At 39.9% G+C, this 24,898-nt stretch overlaps 1 protein-coding gene across 1 annotated transcript in view; it reads left to right on the forward strand.

Moving 5' to 3' along the window:
• Positions 1-24,898, forward strand: part of PLPPR1 (phospholipid phosphatase related 1) — a 267,061-nt gene that overhangs the window by 206,592 nt on the left and 35,571 nt on the right. Inside the window, exon 3 of the mRNA XM_012768978.3 lies at positions 13,939-14,127. Coding sequence (XP_012624432.1) covers positions 13,939-14,127 — 189 coding nt within the window. The remainder of the gene's footprint in view (positions 1-13,938; positions 14,128-24,898) is intronic.

Below are 24,898 nucleotides of genomic sequence, written 5' to 3' on the forward strand. Positions count from 1 at the left end.
GTTATGAAATGGTACAGGCATTTCTGAGCTACAAATATCCAGCATAGGAGCACTAGGAGAAGTAGACAGCTGGCCCCTTCATCTCTGGAGATGGAGGAGAGGAGATGCACCTCCTGGATTCTCAAAGAACAAGAAAGTGTTTTGAAGGTGCCAGCTGAGAAGAGATCTGGCTACAGCCAATAGGCATAGCTGCTTTTATTTTCTGGAAATGACGACTTTCCTTGCTATCCATCTTTGTCCACATCTAGTACAATAGTAGGTGTTCAACAAATATTTTCTGTGGTAAGGGTTGAATCCATGAGGCCTACTGCTAGATTGATACAACTTAGGAAACATATTTCATCATAAAATGCTTCTTTTTTTTTTTTTTGAGACAGAGTCTCACTTTGTTGCCCAGGCTAGAGTGAGTGCTGTGGGGTCAGCCTAGCTCACAGCAACCTCAAACTCCTGGGCTTAAGCAATCCTCCTGCCTCAGCCTCCCAAGTAGCTGGGACTACAGGCATGTGCCACCATGCCCGGCTAATTTTTTCTATATATGTATTAGTTGGCCAATTAATTTTATTTTTATTTATAGTAGAGATGGGGTCTCGCTCTTGCTCAGGCTGGTTTCAAACTCCTGACCTCGAGCAATCCGCCCGCCTCGGCCTCCCAGAGTGCTAGGATTACAGGCGTGAGCCACTGCGCCCGGCCCCATAAAATGCTTCTTAAATGATCACATTCCTACCCCAAAATTTATTATTTTAATTCACAGCCCAACACGGAACTGTCTCTTCCTCCCTTGTTAATACTGCCCTATCAATCTGCTTAAAACATTGGGACTAATTCTGCCATGCCCCTCGTGCCTATCTGTAGTAACCACAGTCAGAAATCAAGAACTCCAGATTGTATTGAGCCCACACAGCTCTGTGCATCACTAATTGATCCCATTTCCCACCATTTCCCTGCTCAGAGAAAACATTCCTGTGCCCAAAGTCTGAGCTGCCCTATGAGCTCCCAAACTCACCTGTCATCAGCAAGTCCCTTATCTTCTAAACCTTGTCTGAACAGTCCCTTCCCTTTCTTACTATGAACTTGGCTCTCTTAATTATATTGCTTCCCCAGAGCCTTCCCCCTGGCCATGTTTTATTTCCCTCAACCCTTATGCTGCTGGACTCAAAGACAGGCTATGTGTTGTCCTAGCTCCTCATTGTTTCTTCCAGACTATTGTCCCACTCTCCTCCTCAGATCATTTCACTTGGAAACTCTGGCCATCAGTCAATACCACTCACCGTACCTCATTGGCACAGTTATACAAAGTTCTAGATCACTATCTCCCCTGTTCTTTGGAGATTCTAGCCCTAGCTCTATGACTCACTGACACTTTCTCTCCAACTCTCCTCTTGTCATCACCTCCTTCAGTCTCATCTCCTAAACTCCTATTTATTCTTTGTATGTTCACTACTTAGGGGATGACACAATCTGATGACTTCTAAAATGGATCTCTAACCCAGAACTTTCTTCAACGCCTACATCCAACTGCCTCCTTGACTGACATCTCACTTGGATGTCTCATAGGCATCTCAAAGTGTGTATGTCCAAAATTAAACCCTAGCTCCTAAATCTTTTTTTTTTTTCATAGCCTCTCCCATGTGGACAGAGGCTTATTTTGTGTACTGCTATTTCCCTAATGCCTGGCATGTAGGAGGTGCTCAAGGAAAGTTTGATAAATGAATTATTTTATCTTCACAAAAACAGTTGAAAACTAAACTGTTACAAAAGAGGATATTTTACTTCTGCTCTATTGTGAGAGAGCTAAATGGGATTTTGTGAGCTTGCTCTAGAAACGCAATAGCACAGCAGTAGTGGGGTGTTCTGAGTACCTCGTAACTGACCTGTAAACAAACCTTTGTACCAAATCTGATTTCTCTGCCCAGCCTCTCTGCTTCAGTCTCGTACAGATTAACAGTAGGGTCACCCCCTTCAATGACAGGTCGGATCCTGCCACACCTGCTCAAAATCCTTTGGTGGTTTCCTTTGGAGTATATAATAAAATTTAACATCTTCCACCTGGCTTCCAAAGCGCTCCTTTTCTGAGTTTCCACCTACTACTTTTTTTCGTTCATCCTGAGATAGGGCCTTTGATTCAAGCAACATAGTAACACCAAAGGTGAATCTGGTCCCTGAACACACTAGTGTTAATCAGGACTCCTTAACTGGAAATGACAGAAATGAGCTTGGCTTAGCAAAGAAGGGAATATATTGGCTCATATAGCTATAAATATCTCTCTGTACTAACAGACGAAAATGGTTGGTCACAGTGTATTGTTAAGAGAAAAGCCATAGAACCGCATCTATGGTGTGATTCTATTTTATATATTTTTAAATTGACCTATGGTTGAAAGTATTTATGTGCCTAGGGAGGAAAAAAGTCTGGAAGAATCAATATACACCAAATGTTAGTAAATTATTAACCTTTGAGTAAATTTCTGATGGTGTATTTTCCAATTTATATACTTATACATTAGAATATTTTATAATGAAAAAGATTTAAACTTACGCTTGGTTCATGGTACCACTCTGCTAATGCGAGGCCATCATATGCTGTTCAGTGTGTAGCCACGTGTGGCTATTTAGTAATAAATTGAAATAAAATTAAAAATTCTATTTCTCAGTTGCATTAGCCATATTGCAAGTGCCTGATAACCACCTGTAGTTAGTCGCTGCCACATTAAGCAGACAGGTATAGAACATTTCCATCAATGCAAAACACCTGTCGAGCTAGATGTTCACCTGATTGCTTTCTCTAGGATAATTGGCTTTGTGTAGATGCAGCCAGAGTGAAGCAGGTGCAGGCCTGAGCACCTGTGAGCTGCCAGCTACCAGGAGTTTGAAGTGCCAATCTGTGTTCACTTATGCAGGATTTTCTAATGTGTTTGGGAAAGATACTATCAGAGAGGCAACCCACTGAGTAATTTTAAAAGGAAATAAGAGAAATCCTTACCCAGTAATTTTCAAAGGAAAACGAGAACAGTTGAGTCTTTTGCAATGTTGGGATTTACCTGTTTTAATCAGAAAGAAAAACAAAACTGTTTGATTTGAAGAGAATGTTTTCCCTTTTCTTCTTATTTGTGTAATTCCCAAGTAACTTAGTAATGTGTATGGAGAAAGAAAAATCATGTTCTTTCCTGCCAGGGAAATTAAAATGGTATCACAAGTACTTCTGTTTAAGACCTTTCAAAAGCAAACATAGGAAACTCTACCTTGTTCCCTTAGTTTTCTTTTTCAGTTGGAATCTTTAATAACATTTTGCTCTACAGCACATTCAGAAAATTCAGTGTCAATTTTATGTTTTCATTTTTATTTTTCAGTGCATTTTGTTCTAAATCGCTAATTCCTATTATAAATAACAAAAACTAATTTTTAAAATTTGAGATAAATGCGATGTTAATATTTAAATAGAAATGTTATATTTCTGATCTTTTAAAATCATGAAATAGTGGGTCCATGAAAATATCCCTTATTTTTAGAGCAACATAATTATATTCATATCTTTAATAATTACAGTGAAGGGCAGAAACCCATTTCATGGTTGTGCACTTTTGTACAAGAGTTACAGCAATCAGATGTGTTGAGTATTTTTTAAATAAAAGATTAAGAATGCTAAACATGCAGCATAATCCTTATTTTCTACTCTATTTCTCTTTCAACAAACAGATTTGTTACTACATATTGAGAAAGGCAGTATTTTGAGTCAATTATCAAACACAGTCTTTCATTCAACACAGATACCCGCTAAGTCTATAGGACGCTAAACATTCATTCATTGGCTCTATTTGGTTTTTGGGTCTACCAAGTTGCATTAATCATACTACTCAATGTGTGGTAAAGTCATTTGATTATTTGTCCTCAACATCACCTTTGCTGACTGTAATGTGTTTATTGTATGGCCTGAAAAGTACATAGCATTTTTAGTATGTGCTTTTACTTTAGATAAAAATCATTGTACTACAGATCTTTTCTGTTGTTCACTGGATGCTTTTAAGCTTTACTTAGTAGATCACAGTGATTAAAAGTGGAAAATCAAGACCATACTACATGGGGTGAATTCTGACTCTTCCATTTATATGCTATGTGACCATAAGCTAATGATTGAATCCTCCAATTCTCATGTTCTTCATCCATAAAATAGAGTTACTAATATTCAGAGTTGTAAGAATTGAATGAATTGATATACACAAAGCACCTAGAAAAGTACTTGACATTTAATAAGAGCCAGATATGTGCTTACTATTTTATGAAAATCTAATAATTTATTTGTGACAATTATCATATTACATCATATGCAGTACCTCATTTTACTTAGTCTATGTGATCTTCAATTTTTTTTTTTTTTTTTTTACTAAAAGTGACACTTTTTTACATCTTCATGTATTTCATTGAGCAGACCTATGGAATATAAACCCCCAAGTGAGGTTCTTGAGTTATAAGGCACACATGCACACCTCATTTCTCCAGGCACTGCCAGACTGCATGCCAAAAAGTCTGCACCAATTTAAATTCCTTTGGCAGTGCATGATGTTTCCATTTTCCTATATTCTCATCAACACTTGTTATTATCTAACTTTTGAATTTTTGCTAATTTGATGGACATAAATATTAGTAACATGTCACTATTGTTTTGATTTGCATTTCTCTGAGCTCATCTATATGAATGTTAGTCATCTGGATTTCCCTTCTGTCAGGTTCAGAATAGTATACATGTGTTTTACACAATAATTTATAGAAACTCAAGAGTTTAATTTTTAAAACATCATGTAGGTGCTTGCCTTTATACTTTCATTGAATGTTATGATCACATAAAACCTTGCCCAGATAAGCCATGAAGAAATATCCCTGAGTCTTTTAGAGATATAGATGGTGATGCTGAGGGAGGCTGCAGAGGCTCCCCTTTCTAAGCAAGTACTATAAGTCTGTTTTAATAGTCACAATTCAGTGTTGTAGATGTTATTCTTCTCATTTAACATATGTAGAAGCTGATTCATACAGATTTTGTACATTGCCTAAAGCTGCACAGGTAGTAAATAATTCATCTAGCACTACATCAGGGTCTCTAAGCCCCGAAGGCCATACATTTCCATTACACCATGACAACCAGCTCAGACATCACTGCCAACACAACCCCTTTTCTCTCTCAGTTGACATCAAGGAGAGAATATTAACTATCTGTCCATCCTTCCATCCATTCAGCTATCCATCTGCCCAATCGTAACAACTAACCCACTGTGTTATAACACTGACCATGTGGTCCCATGCTCATATCCTTGAAAAACAAGAGCTCCTTCATTCTGATATTTCTGCCAACTAAGCTGAGGGTTTTGGCACATAGTTGGTGTTTTGCAGTAGCTTGCTGACTTCTTATGCTTCGCTTGAGGGCCCTCAAGTTCGTACCCAAATCGCCTTACTTTGTTTTAACAAAGGAAGGACATAACAGAACTGTAAAGTTTTAGACCACCCAGATCCTAAATGGATTGCTTCCATCTGCTCCCTTTCTTCCTCACCTTCCTCTAGTAAGTAAGTAAAGGAGTAAAACGCAAATCATCTGGGACCTTCTTTTCACAGCCTTCTCTTTGCTCATCCTCTGATCACTCTCGCTATCGAGCTCTGACCTTTCCCTGCTCTGAGGCCCGAGGCCACCCTGGGGAAGGCCCCAAAGCTCCCAAACCTCTCACTCTTCTGGCCTCTGCAATTATTGACTATCAGAGCCTTGCTGTAGGACTTTGTATTTATCCCCAAGGAACAGTCCAAAATGTCAGAATCATTTTGAATTTTTATTCTGCTTTCTCTGATATTAGTTATGCCTGCCAGTTTTGTATTACTATACATTTAACATGTATTCATCCATGTCACTGACTTTTTAAAAAATCCCTAACAGCAGATCAAAGAGAAAATTTTGTGACCCAGTTTAGTTCAACTTATAGTTAATATTTATCCTTTCCCTTGATGTAGCTGTAAATCTACCTAACAGTGTTATTATACACTCTGTTTACTTCTCCATATTATCCACAACCAACCAACATGATGCTGGAGGAAAGAAATGATAAATAAAGACAAAGATGAAGTATTTGCACTTGTTCTTTAAGAAGGGGCCAAGTAGGAAGGTGTAGGCAGCCAGAGAGGTAGACCTATGTTACATATTTTACACTAACTAGGGGGCGATGCCTGATGGGATTTTCTGGCTTGGACTGTGTTGAGATGGCAGGTTTCTTCTTTCCATTATCCAAAAATATGGGCAGGACAAAGCCCAGCATATTCAATGCAGAGAGAATTGCTTGGTTTACCTGAAATAGCTATGCATTAGTTTGGGCTGCTCTAACAAATCACAATTGACTGAGTGGTTTAAACAAAAAACATTTCTCACCAGAGGCTGTGAAGTCCAAGATCCAGGGTACCAGCAGATTTAGTGTTTGGCCCTCTATTGATTTTCGGACAGATGCCTTTTTGCTGTCGCCTCACTAAGGCTGAGAGAAAGATCACCTCTCTCGTGTCTCTTATGAGGACACTAATCTCATGCCTGAGGGTTCCACCCTTATGACGTGATTGTTTTCCAAATGCCCTACCTCCAAATACCATCACATTGAGTATTTAGGCTTCAATGCATGAATTATGAGAAAACACAAACATTCAGTGCATAGAGAGCAATCGCTGAAGTTTTTGGAGGAGTATAAAGATATAATCATAGCTATACCTTAGGGTGGTAACTCTTTAGCAGCAGGGCCAATGGTGGCATGGAGGGGTTGAGATCCCAAAGGCAGCAAGAGGAGGTAGGACAAGTTTCCAATAATGTAGGTAAGAGACTATGGAAGCCTGAATAAGGCAGCAGCAGTCGGCACGAGAAAGGTTCATAGGAGGGGCACTGCAGTAAGACTCGGCAACTGACCAGATACAGCACGAGGAGTGAGAAAGCTGGGGGAGAAGGGGGTCTAAGATGACACGGAGAGTTCTACCCGGGAGACTGGAGGATATTGGTTGGATTTACCAGGATAAGGGTCTCGGAAGAAATTGCAGCTTGGAGGAGGAGACATGTTGGATTCTGGTTTAGACTTGTGGCTTTGCAGTGTCTAGGGAACACCACGTTGGTGGTCAAGAGGGAACACAGAGCCAAGAATGATGATATGAGGGTCAATGGAATAAATGGAAGCCACAGAAGGAGATAAGATCTCCCAAGAAGACAGCATAGAAGGAAAATGACAAGGGGGTTAACCACAGATCCCTGGAGGGCACCACCATTTACAGAACAGACTGAAGGAAAGGAAATATTAAAGAAATTGGGGAAAGAATGGTCATAAGAAGGAGAAAGTAGTAGTTTGAGGTAGCTAAGAAAGAAGAATGTGGGAGGGGCCTCAGTCAACCTCTACTTGCACTCCGAAGTCATATAAAAAAGCACTGAAAAGGAAGAGCAAATAAAAATTAAAAAGCAAGGAAAAGAACTGAGCACTTATCGAGTGCCAGGCACTGTACTAAGCACTTTACATATATCATCTCATTATGCTAATTGTAGTTTTAAAGTATAAAATGGTAGTTAAATGATACTGGAGGTTCAAAGCCTAACTGTAGCATTCACTCGCTCTGTGAGCTTAGGTAAGTTTCCTCTTATCTCCCAGAGTAGTATAAGTATCATATAAGATAATACCTTTAAAGCTATATAACTGGTCCTATACATGGCCAATGAATGAGAGTCCTTATTATTATTTGGTGGGCTTTTATGATATCTGTCTCCCCCCACAGAAAACCCCATGAGTCCAAAGACCATGCCTGTTCTAACAGTTTCTTATTTGTTACTCAGTTGTTAACAACAAAACACTCCTAATGTCTGTGTAGAGTAGGCACTCAATTAATATTAGTTGAATGACTGAATGATTCCATTTGATCCACATATCCTTGCCTGTGGGTGCCCTTTCATCCTTCTAAAGACGAGGGGATGAATTCTCATACACACACTGATCCATTTGGGGCTCCTCAGTTTTCACAACAGGGTATCACTCAATCACAGTTTAATGGCTTGTTAATTAAAAGATGCAGGTCTATATTTAATTAACCAGGCACATGCTAGACAGATAGATTGCTGCCCAATAGTCCACTCTTCCAGAAAATGCTTAGTGTTATCAGTCATATGCTACCTTAAGAAATTGATACACAATCCTCATTAAATCTTTATAACCTAAAGAAGTAGGTGCTACAGTATTATTAGCCCCATTTTGCAAATGAAGAAACTGAGGCACAAAAGTTTAAGTCGCATAACTAGTGAACAGCAGAGCTGGTTTCCAACCTAGGTGGTCTGTCCTATGCTCTTAACCTTTCACTGTGCTCTCTCTCTCAAGTTCAGTCAAGACAGACTCATCATGCTAACCTCTTCCACTCTATCCCAGTCCTGTTTTTGTAAAAAGCCTATATAAAGTTGATATGAGGTCTCATAAAAAGAACAGCACCGTCATACTCATCAATGAGTCACTATTTATCCTTTTACTTCTTTATGAGAATCCAAAGGAAGAAATCCTGCCTGGTTACTATGTCAGAAATAGTCTGATTATCCTTAACCATTGGCTTTGTCTTGTAGATACTGTGAAATGTGTAACTGACCAGCATTTCCTTCTTGAATTGACAGTTTACACTCAGACTTGTAATTCCTGTCTATTTTAGGTCACTGTGTTTATTTCCTTTTTTCTTCTTTCCAACTTCTTACGGATACTACTATCTTGCTTTATTTGGGGAAAGTTTATTTTTGGAACAAAATGGAATACATAAACGCACCTCATTGCTTCTTTATCAGATAGTTATCAACCTTCATACAGATGAGGAAACTGACACTCAGACATTTAAAGAAAATATCCAAGTATGTACCACATATTTAGTGCTTACTATTATGCTGATTTATATGTGCAACCTAATTTTCCCAGCCACATGGATTTGTATGGAGACACACATCATATATGTAGTGATTATTCCAGGTTTATTTACCCTTGTGAGCTGTAAGATCCTGGGTAATTCAGGTAATGTCTCTTTGCCTGTTTCCTCATCTGTAAAATGGAAATAATAATATGACTACCACACAGGTTGGGCAGATTTAGAGTTAATTTATGTAAAGCACTTAGAACAGCTCCTGGAACCTATGCATTGGATGCCATTATCTTCTCCTCTTCCTCCTTTCCTTCCTCCTTTCTTTTCCTCTTCTCCCCTCCTCCTCCTTGGCTCTTGCCTCTGTTGTTTATGGAGAACCTCCAGCCCCTCTCTGTGGGTCACATTTACTTCTAAGGGTACCCAGTTAGGTCTCATTGACAGTTTTCTCCTGGGCTTCCCCTCTAGCCTACTCCATTGGTTTCTACTTCCATTAGTGCTACTTGGGGTTTTCCCACACCAGCCTGTGTGTGCAGCCATTGACATTTGTGACCAGGTTGCTTTTTCTCAATACTGTAAAACATGCAGGTTCTTAAAGTGTGCTATTCCCCACAGCCCTCACTAAGACATTGCTTTTGCACCAACCATGTCAATTATCACCTAAGCTCTGATGCAGTGCTCTGTCTGCCTGAGTTTCCTATATCCTCTCATTCTATGTAATTGAGCATATATATCCATGGGGCTGGCCAAGGACCAGTACCCTAAACAGATACCATGCTGTCCTTTTCATCCCCTGGCACCCTCTTCCCTCATGCAATAGCCCCCTTCCTTCTGTCACCTCCTCTCCAGTGCACAAGACACATGCAGCCACCTGTGAATCCCACTTGGGATCAGCAGACACCCTCCTACAGATCACTGTCTGTCCCCTGTGTTGGCGAGCACTCTCCAATTGAATCACTGATTGCTTGGGGTTGGAGAGCATGTCTGAGAATCCCTCACCATCACAGCTCTTCTTGGGTGCTGCCTCTCAGCTCATTCTCACACTAAGAGTTATTGATTGACTTACTAGCTAGCATTGGCAGCTCAGGGCCAAACCAGAATGAGAAACCTCTTTGGGGAAAGAAACATTCATCATCTCAGGTAGGGTGACCAAGCACCCCAGTTTGTTTGGGAGCATCTTGATTTTAGCACTGAAAGTCCTCTGCCCCAAGAAACCCCTCAGGCCCAGGCAAACAGGGATGGCCAGTCACCTAACACTAGGATTCCCCATTCCCCCAGCTTGTATTGAGTCCAATAAATTAGTGGACAGCAATTCCTCCCGACTTTATCTCCTGCTGGAAAATGTTCTCATCCTCTCAGCATCGTCTCTCAGCTTTGTGACCTTCTCAGTTATCACTCTTTGTGACATTTGCTTTTCTCTAATAAGCAGAGGGCCTGGCTGGAAACAGTGCTTTCAACCATGAGAAGCTGGATTTCAGATATTGCTGGCATCTGCCTTCTGAATCTTTGTGGGATGATCAGCACTTAATACCTTTTCTTTCTGTATTAGATTGTCATTCTTGGGAAGCGACAGCTGAGGAAAGTCCCCGGTACATGAGCTCCTTACACCTTATTATACTCCCACAAGCCATAATTGCTTCTTTCACGCTGCCATCTTCAACCCTCCACCAGTACTTGGGCCTGGCTCGGCCTCACCATCTGCTCATGTGACACCAACATTATGGCCTCCCTCCATGCATCCCTAAATGGGGCTGGGGAAGGCAACGGAGATGGCAAGTGTGCCAGCTGGCACCAGTGACACAAACCTAGACAGTGATGGATCATGGCTCAGGACAGGGAGGAAAAGGGGAGTATGCTGATGGCCGGTCGTGTGGCATCGTCAGTGCAGTGAGGTGGACGTCTCTGCTCACAAAGGCAGAGTCAACACATGTCGTTTCTGTTCCAACAGCAAATGCGTCAGCTACTTTTTCACATATGGTCACAAGAGAGTGTTCAATAGAAAAGAAACTAGAAATCAAGATCAGAATTGTTCTATTTTTCCTTCTGTGCATCTCTAAATGGCATTATTGGAGGACTCTCCAGGGAGTTTGAGGATTTCTTGAAAATCACAGGAATGTTTCTGGCTACTCAGGGCAAGAGCCCTGGCAAGTTGACTCATGCAGGTGGGTCAGTTCTGTCACATGAGCTGAAGCACCCATCCACCACTGCCACCCTTTGAGTTACCAAGGTTCTCTGTTGATTCATTTGTGTCCTGCAATTGATTGAGCGATTCATTTAATTCTCTCTGAATGTTCCTTCCAGGATTAAATAAATCAGGCAGGTATTCAAGATTTGTCCTACAGATTTCCAATTTAAGCATATGATGCCTTTTTGGGTTGTTATTGTTGATTTTGATGTATTTGGTATTGAGACAATCCTATGTTTTAAAAGTTTCTATTCTTTGCTTTCGTATTGAGTCCTTTTCCTATATGTATGTTTTTTATTTCATTTACTTCATTTTCACTTTTCCCTTTTTTAAAACAAAGTAGTAGCACAAAGAGACCCAATAAAATACAATATTCTTCCTCAATAGAGGATGTTATATGCCATTTTTTTCGTTTTATTTTTTTGTCCAAAAGACCCCATAGATCCTGTCTGTTCTTCAAGGAGGTCTCTCCCAAGAGCTGATGAAGCCAAGAGAGAGAAATGTGTTTCCAGACAATGAATAAGATACACAAAAATCCCAGATCAGCCCTGTGTAGGGCACAGAGACAACTCCAGAGGCAGAACCTCAAAACTGCTGGAATCCTGGTGTTATTTCATCTTCAAAACATTCAAGTCAGCTGTCTATGTTTTTTCCCATAAGGTCAATTCAGTTGGCCAGTCAAGCACAAAAGAAATAGAAACTGTATAGCTTTGACTTTATAAATGAGCTGCAGGCAAGAGTACCCATTAGCATGGGCAGCTTTGGGAGGGCCTCTCTCTTGGTCTTATAGGAAACATATTTATCCAAGTTTCTTCCCTGCTGCTATAAGAAAAGCAAGTAAACCAATTACTTGAAACAGCAGAGATGGCTGGCATGAAGGTTGGTGATTTACACGTGGTACCAACAAACAACTTCGGGCATGGAGAAACACACATGAGTGTTCAGAGACTACTATATGGTCAGAAGTTTTGATGGGAGATCCACTGGCTAGAAAATGCCAGATACTAGAAGAGCATAATCTTTGTAGAGAGTCAGGAACAAATCATAGGCAAGGGATAGTGAATGTACAGTATGGTTTGTGGCCTACCAGGAATAAAAAGCAAGGTGGTAGTGGTGGATGTGGCCCAAAGGTAAAGACCTCCATATCAGACGGTTAGGAGTTTACACTTGAGACATACTATAACTGGGAGGTAAGAAAGGCTTATGAGCCAGAGAGGAAAGACATGCAACAGGGAAAACTGGAAAAATGGGTAAGATTCTTAATACAAATGACCCTTAAAGGAAATGATGCTTTCTGCTACAGTGAGGAGGAATTGCAGAAGTACTATAAGTGCTATCCCAGCAGCAGAGGCTGGGTGAGTTCCAGAGAATGGTTAAGGGTGGGACAGAGTGTAAAGGCTATGCTTCATTTGCTGTGGCTGGAGTGATGCATAGGAAAATGCCAAACATTGCCCCTCTGCGCTGGAGTTGGTTACTTTGCCTTCCCCACCGCTCCCCCTCTTTTTGTATAGGAAGTGGTTTCGATACCCTGGCACAGATCATGTTTCCCCCTGGGAGATCAGGAAATGTGGTTTTCTAGTCCTGGCTTTAACACTAACCAGCCATGAGACCTTGGATGAGTCATTCTAGGACTGGAATAAGAACTTTAGACTTTCTAAACTCTGAAAACATTGTTTCCCCCCTCACTGCCCTATATGTACTTCCAAATAACAATTCTAACCCATAGATATATAAAGATGTCCTGCCAAGTTCTCATTTTTTTATATAGTGCTAACTTTGATACTTTTAAACAAATCAACACTTAAAGATATTTTTTTTCTCCATTTTAGTTTCCCTGCTTTGTCAATGCTCAGTCTAAGCAATGTTTAGTTTACTTTTTGCATAATCAAGCAGTGATCAGTTCTACTTTCTGGGCCTCATTTTTTCTCATCTATGCAATAAAAGTGTTAGACAGGAAGATCCCTAAAATCTCTTCCAGCTTAAGTTTCTGTAGTCTCATAACCTCAAAGACCTATTTTTTGGTCTACTTTTATTATCACTATCTTGGCATTTCAGTGTTTTCCAAATATGAATGGAAAAAATAAGGTTGCATTTCCACATCCCCTCAATTCCACATACCTATTGAGAGGTATATCTAAACTTTGGTGAGTATCTTGGACATTTGGGTCAAAAAGAAAAGGATAATTTTGTCTCTTTTTACACCTAAAGTTTATAAAGGCTATATGTCTAAGATAAGATCATCAGCAAAGTCCTTGATTTACTGGTGGAAAGCATTTTGGAATAAAGGCAAAGCCATTTTGGAAAGGGTAAAGTTACGACTGATCTAGGATACCTGCCAGTAATTTAGGGTGTAGAGATTTCCCTTTTAACCCTTCTAGGCTCTAGGCTTTTCTGTTCGTTCCTTCATTTGTTCATTGCTTCATTTATTCATGATTCACTTATCTCTAATATTTTATCAGGTAAGTCTACCTTAATATTTTATGAAATTTCTCACTCATCGCTCTCACATTCACATCTTGCCAACTCTCGTGCCACTGCCCTGTGACTTTTCGCCTGTGTCCTGAATGGACATATTGCCTTGGTTCTCATGCACGGTCTGAGAGGACGGTAGCTGCAAGGGCTGGGGCTCTCCACGAGCCTGGCTGGGGTCTGCCTTTCAGATGGGAGCTGTTCCTCCTTTGCTGGAAGGTTTCTAGAACAGATGTTACAAGGCAGACAAGCAAGCACACACTCCCAGAGCACGCTGCGCCAGGCACGCACACACTCGCCAATACCAATATCAGGAGAGCTGCTGCCGGGGTGATGGAGGGAGTGTGCTCTGCGGGGCAAGGGCTGCTCCGAAGCCCTGCTAATGTCTCTGTGTGGCCATGCTGTATTTTCAGCTTGTCATCATGGCTGGGACAGTGCTGCTTGCCTACTACTTCGAATGCACTGACACTTTTCAGGTGCATATACAAGGATTCTTCTGTCAGGATGGAGACTTAATGAAGCCTTACCCAGGGACAGAGGAAGAAAGCTTCATCACCCCTCTGGTGCTCTATTGTGTGCTGGCTGCCACCCCAACTGCTATTGTAAGTACAGAAATAGACTTCCTTCTTTATTGTCAGTTACCCGAGAATATTTCCTGTCTGCTCTTTCTGCTTTTCCCTATCCTCCTGGGCATTCACTAGCTGCCTTATCAGTGGTGTCCTGTTTCAGCCAAAGCAGAGTGAAAGGAGCTCTGCATAAAAACTCATTAAAATAGATCCTGTCCTTTATAGGTGGCTTTTGCTTTTTTGAGTATCTGAATTTTTAAAAAGCATGTGTGAATGTTCTAAATCTGCAGGTATGATTAGCTAATAGCTACTGTGCTCTTTAAAAAATACACCGTGGGCTGCGTGTATTCAGAAGAGATCCTGAATGTTAGTGCTTGCGTTGACATAAAGACTCAGATCAGAGTAGAAGAGAATCCCCCAGGCAGGCATCTCCTGCTGTTCTGATTGAACTTCCAGAGAGGCCAGAGATGAGAGAAATTACTTGACCCGAAGTTGGTTGTGATTCGTTCTTGATGGCTCTGGCTCTGTTCACATTATATCACATTCAATTAAGTTGCAATTTTACCTTTGTTTATTTCATTTGCTTTCTCAGGAGGCAAAAATCTGGCCAGGCAACCTCTAGGGAAATTGCTTAAGAGCGTAAAGTTTATAGATCTGTGTTATCTGGTCAAGTGGTTTAACACTTAAGACAGTTCAGTTTTAAAAACGGTACTTTGGGGGAGTTTTAAAGTAAATGTTTCTTTGTCTAAACATGCTACAAGCTCAGATTAGTTGGGATATAATCGCAGTTCCTACTCCCCCCTTTCTCCCTCCTTCCCGGGACAGTAATAAAGGTACTGACTGGCATGCCAAGGAATATACCGACTGCTCAGACATTCAGTTCAAATGTTATTTTCTGTTTTGCTTGCTTTAAGAAGAGAAATGGAATAGAACTTTGGAGAGAAATAACAGGGACATGATAAGTTCATTTGGCTCATTGATTCCAGGCTCAATAAAGCTGCCCCTTCAATGATAAGACTATGCTATAGGGACTAAGGTCAGCATCATAATGTATCTGAGTGGTTAAAAACACAAGCTTTGTAGCCCAACGTACCTGGATTCACATCCTTTGGGCAAGTCACCTTACTGTTTCTTCCCATACAAGATGAGGACAATTGGCTACTTATTTCCTGAGTTGTCATGAAGCTTAGAAATGACGTTAGCACAGTGTCTGGCGTGTACTAAGTGCTGAAGAGTAGGGAATCAGAAAACCTGGCTAGCAACTCTTCTTTGCCTTCTTCAGAGTCACCGACCAACCTCCTCCATCTGAAGAGAATGAGATTCCACTGAGAATCCTCTTAAGACCTTGTCTGCCTGGCTTTAGAGTGATACCCTACTCCCCAGATCAAACCAGGGTTCTGTATGGAATGGTTGATAGTGGCTCCACCTGAAGGCAGTGGACTTAGTCTGGAATCAGATCCTGGTTTCTCCTGTCTCATAAGCATATCATTTTGCTATGTACTCAGGCCTTCATTCCTGAGTGACTCAGTGAATTACTAGACTATTATCGTCTATTCTTTCCCATCCCAGAAAATATTTATTTTTGCCTAGGTTCTCCTATAATTTACTTTCTGTAAATATAAAATTTTAATGAAAAAAAAATCTCTAAGGAAGGGAAATTGAGTAATAAAAATTATGAAAATAGAATTGATAAATAAAATGTGCAGCCCCCTGGCTAGTCTAAAAAAGGCAGATGTAAAAAAGTTAAGAAAAAAAATATAATCAAAAATGCATACAAATATAATGAAGATTTTTAAAGGTATATTTAAATTATGTGTATAATTCAATGCCAATAAATGTTTAAAACCTCAAAATTGATAATCTATGAAAAGATGATTTACTAACAGTGAAATAAATTTACAAAAGAGATGAGGCAAAGCTGAATATATGAATGAGAATAGAATAAAATTTTAAACATGCCTAAAATTTATCTAAAAAGAACTAGTACTAGGGACATGTAGCTATGGAATAAGTTCCTTCAAACTTCTGAGGAATTAAAAAAATCCCAAACTATATGAAATGTTCTAGAGCCCCAAAATAAATAGAAAGCTTTTCAACACACACTTAAAAACAAGAAAATTATGGATTTCAAACACTTAGAAAGTAAGTCCACATAAATACTCACAAAAGCACCCTCAATAAATAGGAGTGCTGATATTATCATAAAGAAAAAGATTAGATTTGTCTACCTAAGAAGAAAAGACTGGAAAATAGTTTGCAGCATGATATTCAAATGTTAAATATCTTTCATACTTAAAAAGATAAGCTTCTCAAATAAAAAAGAGAGGACAAGAATAGACAATACAACAATCAGTAGCCTGTGTGCATATAAACATTTCTAAACTCATCAGTAATCAAAGAAAAACATTTTTAAAAGATACAGCATTTTCCCATATAAAATTGGAGAATGTTTTAAAGGAACATGGTCCATGTTGAAGGTACAGAGACTTTCATATGATTCTAGTCTAAGCCTAAACTGATGTTTTCTTTCTGAAAAACATCTTGTCAATAACCTTCAGACCCAGTCATTAACTGCATTCCCTGTAGTTATGTTAAGAAAACGATCAGTGTTTTATGCAATGATTTGTGTGTAGGGATGATTATGTCAGCAATAGTTTTAATAATGAAAAACTTGGAACTGGCTAAATACACAATACTAGAGAATATTATGGGGCAGTCATATTTATTAAATACCTTAAGTAGTGATAAGCATGTTTATGATTTCATGTTAGGATTTTTTAAAGGCTAAAACATTGTATGTAGTTGTGGGCAAAATCTTTTCCTCTATAAGAGAATCTGAACTTCTTTTGATTTTCTGACTCTGTTTCCCGAAAAAAAAAAAAAAAAAAAAAAAAAAGATAAGGTATCAACTATGACCCTAGGCAAAATTGACCCCTGATTGGTGAATTTTATCTGTAGTCAGAGAACTGTTATTACCCAAGAGAGTGCCATGCTATGATTTCACTGCAGTGACTCTTGTAACTTGGCATGTCCACTGCAGATGCTGGAAACTATGCCTATGGAGTTGGTACACCTTATATTGACTCCTATATGTCACATGGCTTTTAAACCAGGATGACTCCTGCATTCGCTGATACAGATGTAGTCCCCATGTACCTGAGCTGTATTGGTCTGCCGGACCACGGCAAGGACATATACTAAAGAGAAGTGGGTACTGCTGTTCTGTTGGCAAGCTGTGTTCTTTCCAAGTGGACCAGTACCAAATGTAGCCGGAGCTTGTCTGTGGGTCCAGATATTTAATACAACCTAAGGAGATACCTTGTGGGTATTACAAGTAAAATCTCAAATTTATAATTATATAAAAAGAATAGAAAGAAACAAAACTTTCAACTATTATTTCTCTGAGCGCTAATGTTAATTTTTTTCTCCTATTTCATACTTTTACATATGTCTTTCCAAATTCTCCATGACTGTATGTTATTTTTTTATTTTTTTGAGATGGAGTCTCACTTTGTTGCCCAGGTTAGAGTGAGTGCTGTGGCGTCGGCCTAGCTCACAGCAACCTCAAACTCCTGGGCTCAAGCAATCCTGCTGCCTCAGCCTCCAGAGTAGCTAGGACTATAGGCATGTGCCACCATGCCTGGCTAATTTTTTCTCTCTATATATTAGTTGGCCAATTACTTTTTTTCTATTTATAGTAGAGATGGGGGTCTCGCTCTTGCTTAGGCTGGTTTCGAACTCCTGACCTTGAGCAATCCGCCCGCCTTGGCCTCCCAGAGTGCTAGGATTACAGGTATGAGCCACCGCACTGGCCTACTGTATGTTATTTTTAAACCCAAAGAAATATTTCTAAAATGAACTGTATACTCCAGTTCTTTTGGCAATAATTATGAGATGACAAAACTTTAATAAACTTGAAAATGGCAATTCTAATAAAAACATACACAGCCAAAAGACAAAAATAGAAAAATAAGACTTTACAGTTTTCTCTTCTCTATGGGTAAAAGTGATAGGTCTTATTTCATGCTAAGATTTTTCAGCAGAAATTCTTCTCCAGGCTACATTTTTCTTCCATTGATTCATTTTCCCCAAATGACACAAATTGAAATGTAGGACAAATGCCCCAGGGGGAAGCCAAGGGGATGTGGACAGTGGACTGGGCATTATGAACCTAGAGTTCTACTCTAGCTGTCAGTTAGGAAACCCTGATTCAGCCCTTTCTATTCCTCTGCTTCTCTGTGTGAAAAAAATGTGACCAATACTGACAAGCCCCCTAAAATACATGCTAAGGAATATTCCATAAATGATGATGATAAGAATAATATTTTAATTTATATTCTGCCGGCATAGCCTGCCTTATCCTCACAACAACCTAGTGCGAGAGAAAAGGGATATCCCAAAGAACATAGAGAACGTGTGGGGTCCTATTTTCTTCATTTTTAGTTGGTAACAGAGACTGAACAAGGTTAAATGATTTGCTGAAGTTTCCAGCTAATTCTGGATGATTGCACAAATAGCTATGCATTTGTTTCCACTGATTTTCCTCCCATATGAGGGACATTGCCAGGAACCAGGGCTAATTACAGTTGATGGGCTACTGCCAGAGAGTGGTGTGGCCTTGCAACCTTGATGATGGGCTTGATTATCCCTCAAGACCTAACGATAAGTGAGCAGCAGCAGAATAGAAAGCAGAACTCTTCTGATGCTCAAGGAAATTTCCTGGGAGCAAGGAGCTATGTTCACCTCTTCTGCCCCATCCCTGGTGAGATATGGCTCATCCCAAAGCAGCCTTTGTTGAGTCACAAATCCCAAATGCCCACCTCAGCATACACCCTTGCTTCTGAGCGTGCATCCTTCGTTCTCATGATGCAGTCATCTTTTCTCGGGTGTAGTCTGACAAGAGGCAGCGGCCTCACTCATGGCTCTGCCCCCAGTCATTATATGACTCTTAGTAAGGTTTCCTCGTCTCTATGTAAAACAAGGGGGTTAGGCTAAATGTTTTTTAATATCCTTCCAGTTCTCATATTCCATGATAACTAAACAAGGAACATTCTCATTGGAAGGCTCCAAATGTTAGATTCTTAATTCCCAAGTCGCAACTTTCTCTTTGGAGTTCAATGTGGTACCTCTCTGCCTGATCAACTGTTTCACAGAACTGCATGTGTTTTTTTTTTTGTTGTTGTTGTTCCTCCTCAAAACCATTTCATGAAGTCAGGACTCCTTTGGGGTGATTTGTGTGACACTAACTAATAGCAAGTTTCAAGAAAGTAACTCAACCTGGACTTGTCCTTGGTTTTTTGTGCATCCTCAAGCACATTAACCATGAAAACCTAGCACCCCGCACTGCTATGTGTTTCTGCAGATGGGCATCAACAAGCCATTCACAACTGCAGGGACACACAAGAAAGGCATGAGAGAAAAGACTCTGCTGTGCATTTGACCTGTCATTTCCTATTTCTCCTTTTGTGCTTTGCTGTCAGAAAAGATCAGCATCATGTTGAGATGAGGCCACACGGGATAAACTGCAAAGGTCCAAAGCCATTGCTGTCCCAGAGCTTTAGGAGAGGTTAGAGCGTGGGGAATTTACTGTGTCCAGAACCATTTAGCCAAAAGTGGCACCCTGTGATTCAAAGAAATCTGCAGTGTGTGTTCTGACCACCTGGAGACCCTGGCTAACTACTGCCTCGAGCCTTCTGAATAAACTCATATACTCCGAGTCAAAGGAAGAGAGCCTGTTTGGATAAGAGGATTTACTCAGCAGAGAATCTGATTTACCCTTATTTTATCTTAGTCCCAGTGGCACAAGGCATGAGAAAATGGCTAATAAAGCTTTTTTCTTGGCCTTACAATGAAGTGACAGAGGAGTATTTAGTATTGAAGTAGCAGAACATTTGACTCTCAGCCCGTGAATTGAAATAGCTCACAGTTTGCATGCAAGTGTGCACGCTTGCATATAGAAGACTCATCTAGAATTTCCTAGGAAAGGAAGAGACACACACAGTTTAATAGAAAGGCACAATTTGGAGGAAATTGCGAATCTTCATTTGGGGGTTTCTGGGCCTTAAGCTCTTCCAGCAAATGTAAAAGCCCAAAGCACAGTGCAGATCACAAAGTGGGCTCTCACTAATGCAAGAATGCAAGTCTGTTGGCTGGCTGAGGAGGGGCACAGCTGCCGAAGCAAAGGACACATTGTAGGGCCTTATATCCCTCATAATCTGCCTCTTCCAGGCACTGAACAATCTCATCTGTTGAAACTCCTTTTAATGTTTTATAATTCACATCTTTTCCCCTTTGCTACATTATCACATGACTTCCCTTTTAAAAACAAATTTTCCCATGACTACATTTTGTTTGTTGCCAATATACATGAGCTTTACAATTTACATTTTTTTCTTGGACAGATTTATAGATGCCCTCATTAATTGTTTTAGATTTTTAAAAAAACTTAAAGGCAAAAAAAAATCTATTTTCCCAGTTTCTGCCCATTGTGCAGATGAGTGGTCCAAATCTCTTTTAGAGATCTTTTTTCCCCTGACACAATTCCACGAGGAGACATGCTTTCTACCTTCAAGATGTCCCTTCTAGTGATTGGTGACTAGATGACTGCGTTAAGGAGCTTGATAATTTGGATCTTGAAAAGAATATTGTTTTGCCTAAAAATATGTGATTGTCAATTTACTTGGTGATGCATTTTACTTTTTACTGAGAACAGTATTTTAGCTGAATCATTTTACATTCCCATTTCTCTTTTATTCACTGTCCAGGGGAACAAAAAGGAATAAGAGAACACTGTGTTTTAGAAATGTATGGCACTACATTGCTGCTGTATTTTACATCAAGTGTCAACTAAAGCCACCTCTGAATGGGTGATGTGGCCTCTGGATTAAGACCAGTAGGGAGGCTCCAGTTTATAAAACTCTTACTGAATGGTTTTCAAAATGCCATCTTCCAAATGGCCTTAGTTCCATTTAAACCTTGAACCTTGAAAGGCATAGGAAGTGTCTAGAGCTGAATTCCATCGTTTACACCTAGGTATGATAAAGCAGAAGTCAAGAGCTCTTGAACCAACTAAAGCTCAGCAAGCAGGCAGACCAGAACCTCTCTACAGATCTGAGGTTGTCAACAGAACAGCACTCATCAGGAAAGATTAAAGCACAGCAGGAAGACATTTGCAGCTAGGGCTAGCAGCAGAGTCTGTATGGTAGATTTTAAATAAAATCTACAACACAAACTATGTCTAGGCCAGGCACAGTGGCTTATGCCTATAATCCCAGCACTTTGGGAGGCTGACACAGGAGGGTTGCTTGAGGCTATGAGTTCAAGAGCAGCCTGGGCAACATAGCAAGACCCCATCATTATAAAAAATTAGCCAGGTGTGGTTGATTGTACCTGCAATTCTAGCTACTCAGGGTGCTAAGGCAGGAGAATCACCTGAGCTCAGTAGTTTGAGGTTGCAGTGAGCTATGATGATGTCACTATACTCTAGCCTAGGCAACAGAGTGAAACCTTGTCTCAAAGCGGGGAAAACAAACCAGGTTAGGGGTATTTCTAGCTGAGCAGGAATTATACCATGTTTCCTTTACTCTGGGACTAAGCATGATGACTTCTTTTTCCTAGTTCAGCACACATTCTTCCCTAGATGGACCAGGAAGTAAAGACAGCAAACATTCATTAAATATAGATGCTTTTACATACATTTTTTAATCCTCTAAACTACTTTCTGATGTAGTCACTACCTTCAAGTTCAAATCATTAAAAAAGAAAAACTGAGGTTCGAAAAGTTCCAATTACTTGCCCAAAGTCACACATCAAGAAGTGAGAGAGCTGGGATTTCAACTACAAAGCCCACAGGAAACAACAACTTTGATATTGCCAAGTACTAGAGTTACAATGAGCATATATATGAACTCAAAATATGTATTCTAGGAATTCTAAATGCCCTTTTTAATGGCAACCACCCATAACATGCAGAAAAGTCCCCTTAGAATATAAAATCATAAAACACCTTCCAGTGATTAGTTTTTTTCATATGCTATATTTTGAAATCGCAAAACTGTCCTCTAAGTTGTTGGCATATGTATCAGTTATTTATTGCTTATCATATCTCCTGTAAAATATTTATGAAGGGTAGAGATGGAACAAGGTAGCAGAATAGGATTCTCTAGTGATCGTAACTAACCCCCCACCCACACAGAGAAATATCTATTTAAACAAGTATCTACACACAAAGATACCTTCATAAGGGCTAAGGAAACCAGGTAAAAGATCCAAGTAACTGATTTTAGAAAAAAGAAAATTGAAGAGGGTAGGAAGGAGAGTTTTACATTACTTGCATCGCCTCTTCCCCAACCCTAGGCATCACAGTATAGCAAGAGATACCATACACTTTGGAGAAAAGAGAGCAGGACTTTGCCTTGGACCCCAACACTGGGCCCACCATAGTAAAACTCAGTAATGGGCAGGTAGGCCCCCACAGCCCCAGACTTCAGGACTGTGAGGCAGACCCCACTTCTGGTCTGTATCACCACCAGCCTGGCCTCAGCAGCAGACAGGCCTCAATGGTCCCAGGCTTTGGGTGCAACCCAGCTCTGTAGTAACCCTGGGTTTCATAGCCATACCAGATGAGCTGACTGTTGAAAGACTTCCCCAGACAAAGCCAATCTGCAAAGACTGGAATAAGTATCTACTTCTTCAAATGCACAGGTAATGATGCACAGCCACAAGGATCGAGAACAGTTAGGGTAACATGATATCACCAAAGGGACAAGAGAAAGCACCCGTAACTAACCCCATAGAAATAAATAGGTATGAATTGCCTGACAAAGATTTCAAAATAACTGTTTTAAGGTAGTTTAGTGAACTTCAATACAGAGGAAAAAAATTCAATAAAATGAACAAAACAATAAGTGACTAGAATGAAAAATTTAACAGAGATTGAAATAATAAAAACAAATAAAATTCAAGAGCTAACAAACACCATGAACAAAATGTGGCAGAGAGACCATCAACAGAATTGATCAAACAGAAGAAAGAATCTGTGAACTCAAAGACAGGTTATTTGAAAATATATAGTTGGAGAAAAAATAATGAAAAAGATTAAAGAAAGCTTACAGGATTTATAGGACAGCATCAAGAAGAAGCAAATATTCAAGTCATAGGAATTAAAGAAGGAGAAGAGAAAGACAAAGGGGTAGAAAGTTTATTTTAAAAAGTAATAGCAGAAAAATTTTCAAACCTGGAGAAAGAGGTAAATACCCAGCTACATGAAGGTCAAAGCTGTCCAATCAGATTTAATCCAAACTGTCAAAAGTCAAAGACAAAGCGAGAGTCCTGAAAGCAGCAAGAGGAAAGAAGCAAATAACATATAAGGGAGCTTCAAAACAGCTATCAGCAGATTTCTCTGCAGAATATGTACTGGTTAGGAAAGAATAGGATGATATATTCAAAGTGCTAGAGGAGAAAAAATACCAACCAACAATAATGTGCCCAGCAAAGATGTCCTTCAGTAATGATAGAAAGATAAAGACTTTCCCAGACAAAACCTGAGGGAGTTCATCACCACCAGACCTGTCTTACAAGAAATGCTAAAGGGAATTCTTTAAGCTGAAAGAAAAAGATGCTAAATGAGTAACAATGAAAACATCTGAAAGTACACAACTCACTGGTAAAAGTACACAATCAAATTTAGAATATTATAATATCCAAATTCTTAAGAAAAAAATAGAATAAATTTGTGAAGAAATGCAGCCTAAAAGACCATATGCCAAACTGATGCATTGTGTTTGAAGGTTATATTTACTGTTTGGGTTTCCTTATTTAAAAGATAACATTTTCATGATAGAACAGTTGTCATTACTTAAAGCATATTCACTGTTATGCAAAGGTCATATGTCAGTTGGGATTGTAGCTAGCATAGCTGGGGGATGAGAGATGCACCAATGGAATGTATTTGCAGTTCATCCATTGCCAGATCTAGTTTGGTCTTGACCATCCCTCACTGGAGGGCATTCTCATTTGCCATGAGTATCACGTCGTATGTTAGCCAACAATCAGAAAGGCCAGGCACAGCAACCAAGTCCAAAAACATGGAGAGCCCTGCATGCCCCAGCTGCTCTCTGAGCAGAGTGATAGATTGAGTAGATTGAGGCAGAGTGGTGTAGCAAAGTTGCAGATGGAAGAGCCCAGCCATTGCCAAAACCAGAGCCACAGACCTGCCATCATACACAACATGGCATCTGACGTGAGCTGAAAGCTCGGCAGAAGGAGGAAAGACCCCTTATTGTCATGATCTCCCTCTCTCCAAGCAGAATCAGACCCTGTAAGGGACTATGTGACCCAGTTAATGGACCCCTATGTACAGTCAATAAAATACAGGAAAGTAAATGTCCCTGAAGCCCACTCATTGGCACATGAGAAATGGATTGTTTCATCAGCAACCTTTATGTCCATCGTAAGAATGTCTCACTACGTTGTAATTATAAAATGGCCCCCTTCCTCCCTCCCTTTTATTAAGTAAATATTCATTATCGCTTAATATATTCCAGCATTATGTCAGCAACTAGATATATACATTAGTATATGCCCTTTGCTCTTTTTCTTTTGTGCTCTGTACCTCATTTGTGATTTGAATGTTGTTGGCTGACAGTAACAATCCTTGTACCACTTATCACTTTTGACATGAGAGTCTTAGGACATTTTACTTATTGAGTCCCATGCCCTTTTGCATAAATTCTGTTTAAAAGCCTGGTGTACACCTTGGAATGATTTTGTTTAAATCTGTATGTGTACACACTTGTGTGTTTTATTG

The sequence above is a fragment of the Microcebus murinus genome, chromosome 12, assembly GCF_040939455.1.
Source record: "Microcebus murinus isolate Inina chromosome 12, M.murinus_Inina_mat1.0, whole genome shotgun sequence".
Taxonomy (NCBI): Eukaryota; Metazoa; Chordata; class Mammalia; order Primates; family Cheirogaleidae; genus Microcebus; species Microcebus murinus.